Source organism: Brassica napus, chromosome A4 (genome assembly GCF_020379485.1).
Source record: "Brassica napus cultivar Da-Ae chromosome A4, Da-Ae, whole genome shotgun sequence".
In the NCBI taxonomy this organism is placed as follows: Eukaryota; Viridiplantae; Streptophyta; class Magnoliopsida; order Brassicales; family Brassicaceae; genus Brassica; species Brassica napus.
The window spans coordinates 12,292,002-12,310,936 of NC_063437.1; the positions used below are offsets into that span (position 1 = coordinate 12,292,002).

At 33.1% G+C, this 18,935-nt stretch overlaps 4 protein-coding genes and 1 non-coding gene across 6 annotated transcripts; 2 read left to right on the forward strand and 3 right to left on the reverse strand.

The window, feature by feature from the left end:
* Positions 1 to 1,697: 1,697 nt before the first annotated feature.
* On the forward strand, positions 1,698 to 4,027 carry LOC106446401 (F-box/FBD/LRR-repeat protein At1g16930-like). Its single transcript, XM_013888115.3, has 3 exons — positions 1,698 to 2,914; positions 3,009 to 3,149; positions 3,227 to 4,027. The coding sequence occupies exons 1-3, from the start codon at positions 1,997 to 1,999 to the stop codon at positions 3,512 to 3,514; spliced, it is 1,347 nt and encodes a 448-aa protein (XP_013743569.2). The 5' UTR covers positions 1,698 to 1,996; the 3' UTR covers positions 3,515 to 4,027.
* A 2,482-nt stretch (positions 4,028 to 6,509) lies between these two features.
* Positions 6,510 to 8,810, reverse strand: LOC106446400 (bifunctional aspartate aminotransferase and glutamate/aspartate-prephenate aminotransferase). Its single transcript, XM_013888112.3, has 9 exons — positions 8,520 to 8,810; positions 8,224 to 8,437; positions 8,053 to 8,146; positions 7,870 to 7,973; positions 7,548 to 7,796; positions 7,367 to 7,480; positions 7,035 to 7,289; positions 6,828 to 6,941; positions 6,510 to 6,758 (listed from the first exon to the last, which is right to left on the reverse strand). The coding sequence occupies exons 1-9, from the start codon at positions 8,633 to 8,635 to the stop codon at positions 6,618 to 6,620; spliced, it is 1,401 nt and encodes a 466-aa protein (XP_013743566.2). The 5' UTR covers positions 8,636 to 8,810; the 3' UTR covers positions 6,510 to 6,617.
* A 2,096-nt stretch (positions 8,811 to 10,906) lies between these two features.
* Positions 10,907 to 13,554, reverse strand: LOC106448473 (AAA-ATPase At1g43910-like). The gene is made up of 4 exons (XM_048778161.1): positions 13,459 to 13,554; positions 12,760 to 13,280; positions 11,469 to 12,641; positions 10,907 to 11,334 (listed from the first exon to the last, which is right to left on the reverse strand). Exons 1-3 carry the CDS (start codon positions 13,552 to 13,554, stop codon positions 12,149 to 12,151), a joined length of 1,110 nt encoding a protein of 369 aa, XP_048634118.1. The 3' UTR covers positions 10,907 to 11,334; positions 11,469 to 12,148.
* A 526-nt stretch (positions 13,555 to 14,080) lies between these two features.
* On the forward strand, positions 14,081 to 15,604 carry LOC106446403. 2 transcript variants are annotated; one of them, XM_048777616.1, is made up of 5 exons: positions 14,082 to 14,303; positions 14,385 to 14,461; positions 14,631 to 14,763; positions 14,851 to 15,129; positions 15,204 to 15,604. In XM_048777616.1, the coding sequence occupies exons 1-5, from the start codon at positions 14,211 to 14,213 to the stop codon at positions 15,465 to 15,467; spliced, it is 846 nt and encodes a 281-aa protein (XP_048633573.1). In that variant the 5' UTR covers positions 14,082 to 14,210; the 3' UTR covers positions 15,468 to 15,604. The 2 variants fall into 2 exon arrangements, with proteins under 2 accessions (XP_048633572.1, XP_048633573.1); XM_048777615.1 differs by having other exon boundaries at positions 14,081 to 14,303; positions 14,631 to 15,129.
* Positions 15,605 to 15,639: 35 nt separating this feature from the next.
* On the reverse strand, positions 15,640 to 15,712 carry TRNAR-ACG. The gene has a single exon. It is a non-coding gene; the product is annotated as a tRNA-Arg (tRNA).
* Between the last annotated feature and the right edge of the window lie 3,223 nt (positions 15,713 to 18,935).

Genomic DNA, 18,935 nt, shown 5'->3' on the forward strand with positions numbered 1-18,935 from the left:
ATGTAAGTAGTTTCACAAGATAAGACATAAAAAATAAAATATTTGTATATACCAATTTAATTTGTAGATAATAGAGTTGAAATGCTTATATATATGGTTACCTTCGTTATGAAAATTTAAGTTTTGAAACATAAGCACATTCATGTGACGTATTACCTGAAATGAATAATTAAGAAAAAATGGTTATTAATTGAGAAGAGGAGGAAACTGAATCTAAACTAAGGTGATGATTGTTTTGTTGGTTTTTAGATTTTAGTTTTTGGTTTTTGGATTTTGGTTTTTGGTTTTTAGCTTTTGGTTTTTAGTTTTTGGTTTTTGATTTTGCAGTAGATTTTAGTTTCTTGAAAAACTTGAATGGTGATTTTAGATTTTGGTTTTTAGTTTTTGGTTTTTGCTTTTAAAAATAATAAAATAAAAAATATTATTAATAATTAAATATTTATTATGGAAAAATAAAAAAGAAGATACTATTATCATAATACTCTACAAAATTATTAAAAATTATTTTAAAACAAAAATATAGGAAATATAGCTTATATGTATGAAATAGTAAAAACAAAAATAACAAAAACTAATTTTATTGATAAGTTAAGATAATTTATATGAGTTATTTTGATTACATCAATTTATTATTAGATAAAAATAACATTCATATATTTTATAATAGTTTTAGTAAAATAAAGTTTTGTTATGATTAGCATAGATGTAATTTACTCTATTAAATAAAAATAATGTGACCATCAGTTTATTATTTGATAAAATATTTAAATATCATCATAATTTTAGTAAAACTATGCTGTGTTATAATTAAAATAGTTGAAATATGCCTTATCTGTGCCTTAGGTATTATATAGATGTGCTCAAGAATTGTTATTGATAATCAAGCATGCTTTAGGTAGAGTGCCTTACGTGCATTTTACACCAAAACAAATGCATTACGTACGTTTTACATTTTGTAATAGTAAATATATGTAGCAAAAAACTAGATAAAACTGGTTTGTGGTTTTTGTTTACAAATTAACAGTTATTCTAAAAACTAGTTTTCTTAGATTTTAGGAAAACTATTTCTCAAAAAGCTTGATTGGATGAAAAATAGTTTTTGGAAAAACAAAAACCAAAAACTATTCCAAAAACTAGAAACAATCAACTTCTAAGAGAAAACATTTTCTGACGTAAGAGAAAATATTTAGAATTAGGAATAAAAATAACTTGTATGGAATTTTTTTGATTAGTGGAAGAACTGATCAACAGCAGGAGAAGAAAGGAAGAAAGGATGGAAGATAAAGTAAAACTAAATAAGATACAAAAGGTATACAGAAAAACAGTTACAAAAAAAAAGAAAAATTGATCTTTATTTTGTAGGTGGATGTGATAATGTGAGAAAATTTAGGGATTTAGTTTTTTTTTTAAATCAATTTTTTTTTTGCATGGAGTTTCAAAATCAGTTTTTAATCAATATTATTTGTTTTATTTTTGCAAAATATTTGCTTTGCCAAATGTTAAATTTTGATTAGTTAATTGACTTGTGCTTTAGTATATAAGCCATATGCCCACTTTACTAATTTTATGGCAGAATTTGTATATTCACCTAATTATCTCAAAACAAAAAGCTCTAGTTCGTGATGCAATTAATTTTCAGTCATTGGGATTGTTGTGGAGTAGATAAAATCTGCTCACTAAAAATTGTTCTTATAGTTATTTTGAGAAAAAAAAATAAAGAGCACACGTAATGACTCGTGGGCAGTTTAGAAATTGTCTGCATCTTGAAAATATATAAGAAGTCAAAAAGAAAGCGATCTCCTCCGAGAAGACTCTGCTATTCTCACTTTTTTTTTCCTTTTTCTTCCGCACCGAGAAAAATCTACTTCATCCCCCTCGCGTGAAAAAAGAACTTTCAAAATAATTTATCAGGTCATTTCTGTTTGTTATTTTTTTTCTTGCTGGAATCTTGCTTTGAACGTTGAGATCTCTAAAATTCAGGGTTTAGGCATTAGACATGGATGATGAAATCTCTGCCAAAGAAAAACAGAGCATCTCCGACAGGATAAGCAACTTACCTGATTCGTTGCTATGTAAAATACTCTCTAACCTCTCCACGGAGGAATCTGTCTGTACCAGTGTGTTGTCAAAACGTTGGAGAAATCTCTGGCCACATGTTCCTGCTCTGGATTTAGATTCCAATAAATTCTCAGACGATGATGTTTTTGTGGGTTTCATTGATAAGTTTCTGTGTTCCGACAGTGAGCAACACTTGAAGAGATTCAAGTTGATCTACCAGGTTTATGACCATGATGCATCTCGTTTCAAGTCTTGGATCGATGCTGTTGTAAGGCGTAGAGTTTGTCATCTTAATCTTCATAATGAGGTTGATGAGGACGAGTTAGTTAAGATGCCTTTATCTCTCTATTCATGTGAGACATTGGTGAACATACATCTCTACCGCGTATTCTTGGATCATCCTGAATCTGTTTCGTTGCCATGTGTCAAGATTATGCATCTAGAGATGGTCAAGTACGATGGTGATTCGACTCTGGAAACTCTGATATCAAGTTGTCATGTTCTCGAGGAGTTAACCATAGCCCGTGATCCCAATGATTCTCTTGAAGCTGTGTGTGTGCGTTCCCATTCGCTAACGAGATTCAAAATAGAATGTGAGCGTTGGGAAAGTGAAGGTCATGTTGTTGCAATTGATGCTCCAAGACTCCAGTCTATGACACTTAGTGATCACCGATCTGACAGCTTCGTAATACACAACATTGGTCCCTATGCAAAGGTAGACATTGATGTTATCTTTAATGTGGAATATTGTGAGCCACTGGAACCAGATGATTCGTCCAAGATATCTATGCTTGGTAAATTTCTTACCGGGTTATCTACAGTAAGCGAGATGATCATCTCTGCTGCTACTCTAGAGGTATGTACATGGTTGATTCAATAGCATTATGTTTGTGTATAAATATTTTTTTTATCACATGTCTCAGTGAAGCCATGTTTTCCTCACTTCTCAGGTTATTCATGATTTCTGCAAAATGGAACAGCTACCTCAGTTCCCTAACTTGGCTCGCTTGCATGCTTCCTTCCAAGAAACATCGTGGGAAATGTTACCAACATTCCTTCAGAGCTGCCCAAATGTACACTCGACCGTCTTGGTGCGTCTCATTTACACTCATGGGTTCACTAAGATTTATGATAACAAGCACTTAAACTCTTGTTTATATTGAATCAGGAATTTGATTGTCTTCCAGAAACAGAGCAGGTTGATCTTTCAACAGTGCCACAATGTTTCCAATCATCTCTTGAGTTTGTTCATCTGAAGACACCTTACGTTGTAAACATACAAAAGGAAGGTACACCACTCACGGGAACATCAAGTAAGATGAAATTAGCAAAATACTTTCTAGAGAATGGTTCATCTCTCAAGAAACTGACACTAAGTGCGAGTTTCTGTAACATCATCAACGAAATCAAATTGATCCCGAGAAGATCTATGAGGTGTCAAGTTGTCATGGATTAGGAGAGCCAGCTTTCAAGGCCGTATCTGATAATATCTTTTTTTGTATGCAATGGCATTAAAATTAAGGTTTGTTTCCAGCCATTAGGCCAACCAATAATCCTGAGGAAACATTTTGAGCTATTTGGTACCTCTTTGTGTTCTCAGGTTTTTTCTTTTGTAATTCAAGAAAACATGTTTTTTTTTTCAAGAATAAGCTGTCAGGAGTCCCTAGATACTCACAGACGATGACTGTTGAGGTGTTACATAAACGGTACTTAATCTGCATTTCTAATTTATTTACTTTACGTTTATCACTCGCTTAACTTATCAATTATCAAAGAAAATATTGAAAAGCATATACATTATCATAAAAGTCTAAGGAAAGTAAGCTAGTTGTGTAGGAAAAAAATAATATAAGGAACCAAGTAAGCGAAAACAGACTCAGAAAGGAATAAAAGCAGAAGATAAGAAAGCAAGTAAACATGCACCAAAGGAAAAAAAAAAACAAGCAAGCAAGCAAGACATATCAATAAAGCAAGTAAAAAAGATAGAACTAATCAATGAATCAAGGAAGTAGGAAACACAAAAAACAAGCAAGGAAGTACGAATTAAGTGATAAAATAAGAAAGCAAGTACACAATTAAGTACAGTTAAAAAAAAAAGTACACAATTAAGTATGCATGTTATAATGTACACAATTAATATGAAGGTATTAGGTATAATACGACTAAGTAGACAACTATGTATGCATGTTATAATGTGTATATATGCGTAGAGAAGTCAAATTGAGCTGTCCGCCTCCAAATGGCTCGACCTGTTGCATGTATAGTTTTTATTGGGTTGACTGCCTAATCCCCTCTGTATGATACTATTGTGATATATTGTTAAAATACGCTTGTATATTTTTGTATTGACCAAAACCGTCGTATTTTATTTGTATGGGATTTGACGTAGGTTGTTGGTAAGATATGATTTAGTCCTTTGGGAGGAACAGGTGTTTTAAACTTTAGTTTTAAGAACTTGCATGTTTTTTCTCATGACTGTTTCTTACATTGTTTCCTAGTTTGCCGAGTTTGTTTACTTAATGCTCTACATCATTTAATGCCTGTTTTATAAAGTAGGTTGATCAATACATCTCCTGCAACTATGGACGCGTTGCCGGAACATCTGCGTCGCAAATGACCCATGAACAAAGTAAATCGTCTTTCTGTGTGTGTTTGTGATGCAATGCTTAGAGTGGGAGGTGCCGCTGTGTTTTTCTTTGTTAATGGTTTTTGGGTTCTTCATGGTCCATTCCAGCTTTTTGAAGATTTTTTCCCTTCACCATTGTTTCATAAACCCTTACGGTTTGGCAGAAAAGAATGTGTGGTTGTTCTTCACCATTGTTCCCTTACACTTTGATCCTCTGTTTTGGCCAATTTTTACGACTGCTAGAGAGGGATAATAGACTTCACTACCATTTCTACTTATTTGCAGGAAAAGCAACCTAAACTTAACCGAAAGGGATTTTGCTGAAGATTTACATAACCGGGTAACGTCCACAAGCGAAACCATAGTTGCTCAAACTTAGAAGGAATCATGTGACGTACAACATGTTTCTGAAGAACACTATACGAACAGACCATGAACTTTTTGACCATGAGTCATGTTGATTGAAGAGCTCTGGAACCCACAAAGATAAGGGCCCATAACTTTTTTATGTAGCCATGTCTAAAGTTTTGACAAATTTTACAGTAAGATTTATTGTTCACTTTTTTTAACTAACTTTTTTCTAACTTGTTGTTTTTAAAGACTTATTCTTAAGTCCACCCCATAGGGTGAACCTCTAGGTTCACCAACCAATAGGATTGTTTTATTTTATATTCGATATCTTTTAAAAAAGGAAACAAAATATTGTCAAATTATATTATGTTTTTAAAATTTAAAAGTAAAAAAAAAATAGTAATAATTACAAAAAAAAATATTTTACGTCGTCAGCATAACATTAAACCCTAAACCCTAAATTCTAATCCCTAAATCCTTAATCCTAAACCCTTGGATAAACCCTAAACTCTAAATCAAAATCACTATACACTAAAATATTCAAGCGTTTAGGGTTTAGGGTTTTAGTGTTTTTTATTTAGAGTTTAGGATTTATCCAAGGGTTTAGGGTTTACCCAAAGGTTTAGGATTTACCCAAGGGTTTAGGATTTACCCAAGGGTTTAGGGTTTATCCAAGGGTTTAGGGTTTATGATTTAGGGTTTAGTGTTTTGTTGAGAACATTAAAATATATTTTTTTTTAATTCTTTTTTCTGTAACTATTATCTTTTTTATTTTAAAAACATAATATAATTTGAGAATATTTTGTTTCCTTTTTTAAAAGATATCGAATTTGAAATAATGAAATTCTATTGATTGGTGAACCTATAGGTTCACCCTAGGAAGTGAACCCAAGAATGACTCGTTTTTAAATAAACCTTTCATCTTCTCTTTAATATCTTAAAAAAATCTTTATACATCACATACTTGAATTTGATCATCATAGCCTTTTTGTTATCAATCATAGAAATCTCTTTGTAAGATTTCCTTTTAGGTTATTGATCTATCATATATGCTTATTAGTTCATATTTTTGTTTTCACACATTTTGAGAAAAAAACACTTTGTTTTGATTTTACGATTACATTATTGGTTTACTGTTTATTTATTATATAGTTTAATATATTTCAGTTTTAGATATATTCCAGTTTGTAGTTTTAAAACATTGGTCTATGTTCTACATTTAGGTATTTTGTCTCTGTTTTCCACACTTTTTTTGAAACAAATCTGAGAAAATCATTTTGTTTATGATTCTTGCTGATAAAAAAATTTACAATTTACTTGTCTTATGTGTTTATCCACATCAATTGTCCCTAATTTGTTTCAGTGATGATTAAATGGTTGTATTATATATGATTTCTAATAGTGTATGCTGAATAGTGCAAATAATTTTTTTGGTTCTTTACAATTTCAGATTTCAAAACATCAAGAAGAAAAATAATCAGAATTGTTTATATAGAGTTCTTTTATTGGATTGAAGACAAGGTAGATATATAGTTTACAACATCATATAAACGATCAAAAACACATTTGTGTGTCCGAACCGTTACACGGAGACAGTGGCTCGGAGTGGCTCAAGAGCTTTCCTGATCTTCACAACCGCAGCTCGTAGAACGTCGAGAGATGTGGCGTATGAAATCCGAATACAAGTATCGTCCCCAAAAGCATCGCCAGGAACCATTGCAACCTATTCGTAACAACAAAAACATATCAACACTTTTAACTAAAGAACTATGTAGATGTGAAAAGGGTTTACCTGAAACTTGTCAAGAAAGTATAATGCAAGAGAGGATGAGTCATTGATCAAACCAAAACCTTCAGCTTCTGATCCGTAGTAAGCACTGAAGTCAATAAAGAGATAAAAGGCTCCCTGCACGCAAAATAATAATAACACCAACAATCAAGAACAAGAAAGACAAAAGAAGAAACTAGTAAGTAAATAGCTTCAAAGAGAAGCAAGCACCTGAGGTTCAGAGATCTTAACACCTTCCATTTCACGAAAGTTTTTAACCAAGAAATCTCGTCTCTCTCTGTATGCTTTCACCATCTCAGCTACAGTCTCTCCTCCAGCTTTTCCTAACCCAAGTGCAGCAACACCTGCCTTCTGAGCAATGCTACTAGCTCCTGAACTAACCTGGCCTTGTAATTTACTGCAAGCTGCCACTATATGCTTAGGACCAGCGAGGTATCCAAGCCTCCAACCCGTCATAGCGAAAGCCTTCACATATCATATGATCATCAGTAAAGATTTACATCGGTTAACACTAAACCAAAGATTAAATAATAAAAATTTACCTTTGAGAAACCGTTTACTGTCAAAGTTCTTTCATACATGTTAGGCAAAGAAGCAAAGCTTGTGTGTGTTGCAGGCGCATATATAATGTGTTCATATATTTCATCTGATAGCACCTAACAAAAGAAACAGATTTAGCAAAGAAGCCACAAAAGATTGATCTGTGTGTTTAATGCTAAATACCATAAGCCTTGGATGTTTAGCAACGATCCGTGCAATCTCTTCAAGCAAACTCTTGGGGTAAACAGATCCAGTAGGGTTAGAAGGAGAACAGAGGATAAGCAGTCTAGATTTCTCAGTCAACTTAGACTCAAGATCCTTTGGATTCAACAAGAAGTTATCAGAGATCTTGGTAGGAATAATCACAGGTGTTGCATCCGCCAATCTCGCCTGTTCAGTGTAACTCACCCAATACGGTGCTGGAATTATAACCTACAAAAACAACACTTCCACAGTTTATAAAACAAAACAAAACAAATCCAAAGAAGTTTAGTTATTAGTTTACTTCATCTCCAGGAGAGCAAACAGCAAGCACTGCTTGTAAGAGACTTTGCTTAGCTCCATTGCTAACCAAGATCTGATCCGGTGCATAAGACAATCCATTTTCCTCTGAAAAAAAACAAACATTTTAACTCAATTTTCCGACATAACTGAAACACAAAGCAAAAAGTGTTTTTTATCTTTTTACCTTTCAACTTGTGACATATCGCTTCCCTAAGTTCTGTAATACCTGCATTCAGCGTGTACCTAGTGAAACCATCTCGAATCGCATTCATCCCAGCCTACATGAGACAAAATGATTCAGCACAATCCCAGAGAGAGAACATAATGAAACCACTTGTGAGAAATGTTATAAAACCTCAGCTACGATTTGAGGTGTGTCGAAATCAGGTTCTCCAGCAGCGAGTCTGATAACGGGAACACCGGACTGAACAAGAGTGGCGGCAAGATCGGTAATAACCATAGTCTTGGAGGGTTTCAAGGATTTGACACGAGGGCTAAGTGAAGTATCTACTGATAATGCATCATTTGGTTTGGCCATGGCACTGATTCTAGATGAAACGTTACAGTACCTAACCGTTGCATACCAAAGTTCAAATCTAAATTCAAAAAGTTATAAACTTTAGAATGTTGAAACAGAGAGAGGAAACTCACGAGGGGGAGAGAGGGAGTGGTTGGAACCGGATCGACCCAATTGGTTTCTTGGAATCTGGGTACGGTGCGGCGGTGAATGCGGAGGAAATGATGGCGGCGGAGGTCTGAGAAGACATTGGGGTTGGTGAGTAGAGTCGAGAGATTGTTGGAGGAGTTTGGTGAGGGCAAAATTATTTATTTATAGTTTTAAAAGAATTGGCCACCAACCCTTGTCAGTCGCCGGCGGCTGATAATATCGCCGGAACTAATAAAGTTTCTCTTTTGGGAAGATTAACGGACGTGAATATTTTTAACTCCGTCAACCCAGATGATAAGACTTGTTAACGCCCGTTATCATTAACTTGTCGCATTGGCCATGAAGACTTAAACAATTTTTGTATTTAAATGCTTATTAAAATTATTTTAAAAAATTAAACAAATTCACGATTTTTTTTAGTTTTAGTTAAAATATTATATATTATCATATTTTATAACATTATTAGCACAAAGATTGGTTGCTCACGTAATATTATGTACGTTAATAAAAAGTAAAAAAAAAAAGAATTTGAAATGGGCCATAGGGCCGGTTGCACTGACCCCTCTATACTAAGAGCATCTCCAATGTATTACTCCATTTTTTTACTCCAAAATAGTGTAACACCAAAATAGAGTAAGGTTTTACTCCAATGTATTACTCCATTTTCTACTCCAAAAATAATATTTCTTAAATGTTTTCATTTTTATTTTATTAATAATTGCAAATAAAATCTTATACTTCTAAAAATTTACTAATTAACTCCAACTATTTTATGTTTACGATAAATAATTAAAATATAAATTATTTGAATTAAATATTTATTATTAAAAAGTACAAGAAATCATTAAAAAAAGACAACATATATGTGGGTTCAACAATGAGTATTAGAATATTTTTTCCACAAATGATCAACTAATGCATTTCGTAATGAAAAATGAGCTTATTTATTTTTGATATTCCTAAATCGAGTAAGAAAATTTTGAAATCGGACATTTTCATCTTCTACAATTTCGATACCCGGAGGTGGAGCTTCTCTTCCAAGTTCAATTGATGCATCGAGTTTACGCTCATCCATACAAGATCTAAATGTTCGTGCATATATTCAAGCTCAACAAATACAAATAATATCAAAGTGAAATGTTGAATCACAAGATCAACAAGCTCTTTCTCAGACTTCTCCGTTTGGGCAATATTTCACCGACCTTAGCGGATCCGGAATGGATTTTCCAGATTATTAAATTACTTATTTTATGTTATTTTTATTTTTATTTTAATTATTTATGTTTTCTGTTATTTTATGCATTTATTTAAAATTATTAAATAATCCTTCGTAGAATATACTACTTTCATGTTAGAGTGAGTTACGTATTCAGACACTTTTTTCTCTTTTTTGTCATGATAAGGCACTTCCTGCTAGAGGCACACTTTCTTTCCTTTCTCCTCCATGTGTTTGTACATAATTACCCTTACGTTCGGTTAAAATAAAGAAGAAGCTTGGTTTGTGGGGACCAATTTTAACTATAGTAGTTGGGTCACTTTCTTTTATTCGTATTTTATATCTCCTCAAACCAAACCAAATGAAAAGACATGTTTCTTTCTTTTTTTAATTATTATTGTTTGTTTTACCTAGTTTTAGTTTGTTTTGTTCATTTTAAATTTAAGGATATATTTGAAAAATTTGTTTGATATACAAAATTATGTTTTTTTATTCTCTATAATTTGATATCCATTTTGATATGTTTTCTTGTTATATTTCAAAAGATACAAATGAAAAATGTGGACAAAAGAGTTGTGGATAGAAACATTGTAATTGTGTACATCCAACTATTGTGGATGGATATGATCATATGATATGTTTTCCTTTTTTAAATATTACTTTATCAATCCTTTCTATTTCTTTATGTGATTATTTTAACATATTAAAGTATATAACTAAATAATTTTTTGATATCATAAATTCTATCTTTTTGTTCTTTACATTTTTAGATCCATTTTAGTATATTTTTGCAATCTAAATATGAAAAAATCATATCAACAAAAAATAACCGTGTATATAGAAAAAATGTGGACATGGACACATCTAATGTTTTCAATTGTATTTTAATGTTCGTGTTAGTGGATGAGATCTTTTTTTTTAAATGATTGGTTCTTTATTTTATTATTGCTTATACCACCTAATGTTTTCAATTGATTTTATTTCAAATTTTTAAGAGTTATAAAATGAATATACTATTACAATAATTTTTATATATAATTTTCTATTTTTGAAATCATTTTATATATATCATATATGTATATATATCAACATTTACAAAAACAAATATGTCGACATGGTATGTGGATGTGGACGACATGTGTAGATAAAAATTTGTAGACAAAAGTGTTTTCATTACTTGAAAGAGAAAACAAAGGTCTGGAGACAATGAGTCAAACCAAAATGTGAGGTACGGATGTGGATGTGTTTATCTAATCTAAATCAAGAAAATATTTTGCACATTTTAAAAATATTGGGTGAAAGCGTGAATAACCAAAACGTGAGGGACCACAAATTAAAAAAAAAACTGAAAATTCACCATTGTTGCTCTCACTCTCTAGCATGACCCAAATCACCAACTAGCAGCAGATCAAACTCGTTGACATCATCAGCTTCATGAACTTCTCCAATTTCAGCCCTACTCTGCGTTTGTCGTCGCACAGGTTCAGTCGTCCTCCGCTGAAGTAGAGAGGTGCCGTCGTCACACATTCAAACGCAACTTTCTTGTCTTCTTCTTCCCCTTGCTCCTCCACATCTCCTTTTCACTGACACAGAACAAGCAATTATGAAATAATTTTCAGACCAAAACTTCGTGTCTTATGGAACCAAAAAGATCTCGTCCTCAACTCATCTTCTACAAATCAAAATCAAAGGAAAACATTGAGGATTAAAGACAAACCTGGTGCTAACTTGACGTTTCTATGTCGTAGTGAGCGCAAGGGATCGAGCTCAGAGATAGATTGGAAGGTAGAGTTGGTTTGGTTAAAGAAACAAGCTCTTAAAAATTACCGAGAGAAAGACATATGAATTTATGAGGTTTGTGATATTATTATTGAGAAAGTAAAAAAAAAAACAAAGAAAAACAAAATTTTCGAGAGAAAGGTTGAGTTAGGAAGAAGAAAAGAGTTTGAAATTAGAATTAGGGGATTTGGAAAAGTAAAAGTAGATTTGAGATTTGAAATCAGAATTGGAAAGAGATATGGAATTAGAGTTGGGAATTTGTGAAAGGGAAAGTAGATCTACGTTTTGAAGGTGAGAGGAGAGAGGAGAGAGGAGAGAGGAGAGTGTAGAGAGTAGAGAGGAGAGAATATAATCATGGTTAGTTATTTCTGGTTAGGTTAGTTTGGTCTGATCAAAATTGAGGGTATGAAAGACATTAGACAGACATAATGTGTCTAACCAGCGGGAAGTGTCTAAAAGTGTAAAACATAAGACGAAAAGTGTCTTATAGAGTAAAAAAATCTTCATGTTATTGTATCATTTTAAATATTATTTAAGTAAGAAATAAAAACATTAAAGATTCAAAGGACCACTTTATAAATAAAAAAGTTTAACTCCAAAATGGAGTAATGGGTAAGATTACTCCATAAATGGAGTAATCCTAGCCATTACTCCATTTTGGAGTTGAAAATGAAGTGGGGTTGGAAAAGATTTTACTAAGGGAGGCGCTGCTTCCTCCACTTTGGAATCTTCTTCCTTTTTGATCTTCTTGGTTTCCAAGAATTCAAGGAGACCTTTGAACGCAATATCAGCGTCCTTACTAGCCATGAGTTGCTGCGTGACTTCAGCCGGAGTTGCACTCACTTCAAGGACAAGCTTCTCAATGGGATCAAACAGGACGTGTTCATTAATTTTAAGGTACAAAGCCACAAGCTTCTTGAACACAAAGGGTGTGCAGTTGTCCATGAGAATGTGAACGTCCATTCTTCCCGGCCTCAACAAAGTCGGGTCGAGCTTCTCCTTGTGATTCGTTGTGAAGATTATGATCTTTTCTTCTCCGCAGCTAGACCAAAGTCCATCCACAAAGTTCAGTAGACCAGACAACGATATCTGCCCAGAAGAGAAGAAGATTCATACGCTTGAGAAGAAGAATGAAGAGTGTGTGGGCTATATGGTCGCAGGGCAGAGAGCACTATGGTTAATTCAAAAAAAAAAAAGGAGATCAAAGGTATAAGTTAAACAGAGCCTACCGTTTCTCCCGGCAATACTTCTTAGTCTCAACAGAGTGAAGAGTCCACTCAAAGCGAATCCCTTCCAACTCATCTATGATTTTTGTATTCACAGGGATTCCAAATTTTGGCTCAGCCGCTGGATTCTTGAGATCACTCGAACCAACAAGGAGTTCACTGGTGGAGAGTCCGGCGAGACGCGTTGGTAAGTAAACTTCAGCCGCACGGAAAGTCTGGTTCTCAGCAAACTCCCACCGTTCCTCGATAACAACGGTGAAGTTCGACTGAAAGTAAGATGAGAAGAAGTCCACAACTTTCAGAGCGACGTATTCTCGGATTCGCTCGGGAACAACCTCGTTGAGGATTGTACGAAAGAGCATCGTGATTGCAGAAAAAGAGGTGTAGAGAGAGAAAATTGCAGATACTGAAGGAACTTGACTATAGAGACTAAACCCCAGAGCCGGTCCTAGGTTCAAGAAGGCTGGAAACAAAAAAATAAAATGTGGCCACTTATCAAAATAAAAGAGAAAAACAATTATGTACTAATACAGTCTCGAATCCGGGTTGCTCACATTAAGTCTGGCTGCGTCATAAACCACTAGACTAAAGCAGAATTTTGAAAAAATGTGGCCGAAATATCTTCTTAAAACTGTCGGCCGGAAGCATGGGCTTCATTAGCTTGGCCCAAGGGCCGGCTCTGCTAAACCCAATACGGCGAACCCTGGTTCGAACTCCGCTGGCCACACGGATATGAGCTATTGCTTTCGGCTCATTTGAATATCCAGGAGAAGGTCTATCCGTGGGCTGTACTTCCATCTAGAAGTTAGATTTATGTCTTTAATAGACCCGGTTTAACCATTTACTTTTTCAAAAAAAAAAACTTGACTATAGAGAGTCACCATCTTTTTTGTTAAAGAGGAGCTTTGGTAAAGAATTGGAGACTTATATGTGCTTATTTATAAGGAATTCGAGAGTAGTGAACAAGAAAGTTTGCAATTTTCACCCAAGAAAAAGAAGAAGAAAGTTTGCATTTTCTACATTTAACATTAATTTAAATATTTCTTGTTACTAAATTTTTAATCCGCGCATTAAAATAATAAAATATAAATGATTTATATACATTTTTCTATGAAATTGTATTCCAAGTCTAATTACTTATTTTTATATTTAAATTTATATACAGAGTTATACGGTCCCAAACCAATAGTGATGTACCTGATCAACCAAATCATAAGTAAACCGGTTTAAGAATCATAAATAAACAAAATAAATCGAATTTGTTGATGAAAAAAAACCAAACCGTGGGTTGTCAATTCTTAATTTAAATTAGTGTAAAATAGAAAAGAAACCTCCACTAAAATTAGAAAAAAAAAAAATCTGTTGACAGAAAAATAGATTAAAAAGCCTTCTCACAGGCACACTATTTACAGTTACAAAAAAAAACAAGACGAAATCAAATCAAAAGAGAGGTTATGGAGCGATCAAGCGATCCCCATCATTCCACCGCCGATCTTCTCTCTTGGCCCCAGATCCACCACTCCTCCGCCGCTAATCCCTCCAACCAGGTCCGTTCTCCTCCAAAATATCATCATCCTTCGTCGTCTGATTCAGTTTCAGTTCCAAAATTTCTATCTTCTTTTTCGCAGCCGTCTGATGACATCGGCGATGTCCTTGGCGGTGGTGGTAGAACCACCAACAAGGAAGCCAAATCTCTTAACAAGAAGTAACCATTCCCAATCTCTTCCTGATTTCAATATTTCAAATCCTTGATTTTACTGTAATTAGGAATTGAGTTTGTTACATGGTTTAGTATAATATATTACATTGGTTAGTGAAGTGAAGCTAAACCACCGGTTTAATATATAACCGGTATGATGATGTGTACCTTTCAGTGTATCATACAGGAAGAACTGTTGTGGCCACAAGCTAAAGGAAATGACTGGTAGTGATATCTTCTCTGATAATGGTAACGTTACCAACGGTGATCCAACTCACACTTCAAGGATCCATTACCATCATGATCAGGTAACTTCTTCTTTTCTTCTGGTCTCTTCTCCCATTCTTTGTAAGGATTATTCATTCATAATGGTTTGGTTACTCTCGTTTTTGCAGGATAGTCAGATATCCTTCAGCGGCGAAGAGAACAACAACGCTGCTGCGACTCCTAAGAAACCAACAACAACCTCTTCACCCGAGGCTGCAAAGCTTAAGGAGTTGGGCAGGTCTGTCCAAACACAGGCTGACTCCAAGAGCAAAAAGAAGCAGTTATCCAACTCCAAGACCAAAGCAATCACTGGTCGCGACATCTTTGCATCTCCTCCTCCTCCTCCTGCAACGAAACAGCAAGTTAAAGGAAACAACAACATGGAGGAATCTGCTAAAGCCTCCAATGTAAGTACTAAGTTCGTTATTTTTTTTTAACTTTGTGATGGCTATAGATTGACAATTGCATCTCTTTTTAACAGGGGCAAAGCTGTAACAGTGAAGAACATGTCGTGAAGTCGTCAAGGAAGATACACAACAACCCCAGGTTTCAGCAACTCACGAGCAACGGTATCTTCAAATCTGATAAGATCCCTCCTGGTTATTCAGAGAAGATGCATAGCTCAGCTAAATCGCGGGAGATGAGGGGAAACAATATATTTGCAGACGGCAAGTCCGAGTATCGAGATTACTATGGTGGCGCGAGGAGGCCTCCGGGTGGTGAGAGCAGCCTTTCCTTGGTCTAAAATGAGTTCAAGTTTTAGGTTTCGTACGTAGGGTCTGGTTTTCCTAAAGATGCTTTGACCAAAGTGGTTTGTTGTTCGTGTGGTCTCTTGGCGATGGTCTCATTTTATAATATAAAACGTACGTCTTTTGTAGTTCATATTTCGGACATGATTATTAAAAAAAAAGAGTAATCGACTCCACTGGGGATCGAACCCAGAATCTCTGGTTTCGTAGACCAGCGCCTTATCCATTGGGCCATGGAGTCTTTGTTCATCATTGTGATAAAGTCCAACTAAATAACATTCAGCATCATAAATAGAATGCTGTTCAACCAAATGGTTGGGGATGATGCTTCTCTTAGAGCTTGGTTTGATCTGAACTTGATGGTTTGTTAATTGAATGCTGTTCAAACAAATGGTTGGGGTTAATACTTCTTTTAGAGCTTGGATTGATCTGAACTTGCTGGTTTGTTAATTGATCGACACCACCTCTAAGAAGTGAAACCTTGCAAAACTTAAGAAACTCACTACAAGAAAACATGCGTATAACGACAAAACTTTACGACAAATTTTGGTAGTAAATTGACGACGTTATGACAAAAAATACATAAAAAAATACATGTAATTTTACGATGAATTACCAACTTAGAAGAAGAGTTGTTGTAAAAGTGCAAATTAACGAATAGTTGATGACGAAATAGTTTACGACTCATTAATGATTGATGTACGAATAAAAAAGAGTTAAAATAATATGTCACGTGGAACATATTTTTAGGGATTTTTCAAGAGATTATTGAAGTAGAATTTCACCGGTTATTAAAATTGAAACGTGTCATTTTCAAATGTGAATGGTTCGACCATGTCATCATAAAAAAATTTGGAGCTTTTGATGTCAATGTTGGACGAAGATACAAAAAAATTGAGGCTTTCGTATTAATCATGTTAGCTTCATTTTATACCCTTAGATTAAAGATTTGAGAACAACTAGGTTATGTGGTATTAAACTTACATCTCATGGCTGAATAGTCAGTGGAAAAGAACCACTTTTCAACAAGATTTGTGGATCAATGAAGTCGAGGTACATGAATAACAATCGATTCCATCTTTCTTACTGATCCGAATAACCGTGAATACAAAAATATTCCTGATGATACTACAAATGAAGCAAATGAAGACGAGTTTGATTAAAATGGTGATTAATGTGGTGATGATAACTCGAATGGTGAATCCGAATGAAGTGTTATTCATAATGTTTTCTACTCAAACAATATGTTTTATTTGAATAAAATTGAAGGATGCTGGCACATGCTAGGACGTCTAGGATGGCTTATAGATGATATTCAGACTCTCATTGCTTCCATAAATAATTTTTAATCAAATAAAATTGAAGGATTTGAAGATTATTCATAAACAATGTCGGTTTGACCCATTTAGTAAACACGATGGATCTTCTTGTTAAATCGAGTTACTGGTTTGGTTCTCCTTATTTGGACTCCTCGTATGCTCTATTGGGTGGCCAAATGGATTTAGTTGAAGCTCATTTGTGGTCGTATTTGCATAGACTGAAATATAGATGATATGGTCCATCGGGTGCTGAGAAGATTGTATGTTTTGTCAAATCTGTATATTTTTGGTAGGTTATTACATGTTTTTAAGAGGTTTGGTTTAAATAATAAAATATGAGAATTTGAAATTGTTTTTAAGTTTAGAAAAATTATGTTTAGCTTTCAAATTTTTAGATAACCTTTAGATGAAGTAGCAACATGAGGAAATGAAATCTTACTCTATATAGAGATATGGTATTATTAATTGGATAAAATTTTGTTATGTTTCATAAAAATATTTAGTACATATAGAAAGATCTTTTCAAAAAAATCATTATAAAGAAATATTTAATATGACTTAAACTAATAGACCTATTTAAGATACAAATCTAGAAAATATATTAGAATTAAATATTGGATAAGTTTGAAAATGATATAGTTCACAAGCTTTTTCCAGTATATAACATACAGTCTCATGATTGAAATATCTTTGTCCCCATCTAATTTCAGTCAAATCATTTATAAGGCATTCATATGGTTTCTCCAAAAGATCCACACTACCTAAGCTATTTCAAAAATGAATGTAGCTTTTGCAAGAAAATTATAAATGAAAAGAAGAATGATATCTACATGTACAAGTATGTGTTTCCGTTTTTATTATTAATATTAGTTGTTTTACAGCAGTTGAATTAATGATTGTGTTGTTGTATCATAAAAATACAGTGAATCTCCATTTTGTAGCGAAGAATGTCGAAAAGAACAATTGAAAGCCGATAAAATGAAGAAGAAGAAAATGAAAGAAGATAAATTAAAAAGAAAGGAAGTTGAAAGTGGACCAGTGACATTTTATATAACACCATCTTATTGATTATTATCTTATCTATTAAAATATAAGTCATGATTTTTTTCATGTGTCATTTTTTTAATTTATTTGGATCATACTGTAGAAAATTTATTAAATGTATGTTTTTTTACCTAATAGTGTCCTATCAATATATTATTTTTAAAACTTAAATATAAATAAGAATATTACACAAAATTAAATAAAAAACTTATATTTGAAATATTAAATATTATTTAAAGACTTATTCAATATATCACCCACTGTAACTTTCACACAACAAAAAATTTAAATATAATTTTATTTGCTTTAAATCCTTTATTCATAAATATATGCTATGTTTATGATATTTAGACATACTGTTTCATTTAATTTCTTAAACCGAATTATAAACCAATATTGTATCTTCTCAAACATTCATCTATCATACATAACACAAGATATAAAATTTAGTAATTCAACTGGCCATACATTTTCTAATAAAACATGAGAACATTATAATTCACATGAAATAATATTTATAAAATGATGAATCTGATAAGCTTCCATGTCAATCATTCGTCTCTCATGGATGTTATTGAAAAGATTGGTACAACCTCTCAATCAAATTTAAGAATTTCGTATTGTCTACATAATCATAAATTAAAAGGACCGATTCAATAAATATTTTAACCAAAATTACCAGTTAGTATGCGAGGAAATAAAAATATAAAAACCAAATCTTTAATGAAATATATATCCAAATAACTGTAAGATCAATTTCTTATATTCGAGGCGAAAATAATCATCAAATCATCTAGGATTATTATATTGCTGCTAAACCATAAAAACGAACCAGATAATATATTTAGAACACCTAAAATTATGAAATATCTAATACAAAATCGTTTTTAAAGGAAAGTATTTACAACTAATTAGTTTAATCTCTAACAAAAAGTTGCTATCTAGATATTTATTTATGAGAGTAGTTTTCTCTGATTAACTAGAAACATAAGTAAACATGGATGTTGCTAACATCATAGTTATAAATAATTAAGTTATAAATTTCAAAAAGAAGCCCTAATATTAACAAATACAATAGATTTTCAAAAACAAAAACCATGG

Coding starts and splice junctions, on each gene's coding strand:
- LOC106446401 (XM_013888115.3), top strand. CDS start 1,997: ATGGATGATGAAATCTCTGCCAAAGAAAAACAGAGCATCTCCGACAGG. Junction 2,915..3,008: donor TCTCTGCTGCTACTCTAGAG/GTATGTACATGG, acceptor CTCACTTCTCAG/GTTATTCATGATTTCTGCAA. Junction 3,150..3,226: donor ATGTACACTCGACCGTCTTG/GTGCGTCTCATT, acceptor ATATTGAATCAG/GAATTTGATTGTCTTCCAGA.
- LOC106446400 (XM_013888112.3), bottom strand. CDS start 8,635: ATGTCTTCTCAGACCTCCGCCGCCATCATTTCCTCCGCATTCACCGCC. Junction 7,974..8,052: donor GATATGTCACAAGTTGAAAG/GTAAAAAGATAA, acceptor GTTTTTTTTCAG/AGGAAAATGGATTGTCTTAT. Junction 6,942..7,034: donor TTAAGATCTCTGAACCTCAG/GTGCTTGCTTCT, acceptor TTTTGCGTGCAG/GGAGCCTTTTATCTCTTTAT.
- LOC106448473 (XM_048778161.1), bottom strand. CDS start 13,554: ATGGAAGTACAGCCCACGGATAGACCTTCTCCTGGATATTCAAATGAG. Junction 13,281..13,458: donor CCAGCGGAGTTCGAACCAGG/GTTCGCCGTATT, acceptor AGACTGTATTAG/TACATAATTGTTTTTCTCTT. Junction 12,642..12,759: donor AAGTATTGCCGGGAGAAACG/GTAGGCTCTGTT, acceptor CTCAAGCGTATG/AATCTTCTTCTCTTCTGGGC.
- LOC106446403 (XM_048777615.1), top strand. CDS start 14,211: ATGGAGCGATCAAGCGATCCCCATCATTCCACCGCCGATCTTCTCTCT. Junction 14,462..14,630: donor GCCAAATCTCTTAACAAGAA/GTAACCATTCCC, acceptor TGTACCTTTCAG/TGTATCATACAGGAAGAACT. Junction 15,130..15,203: donor AATCTGCTAAAGCCTCCAAT/GTAAGTACTAAG, acceptor TCTTTTTAACAG/GGGCAAAGCTGTAACAGTGA.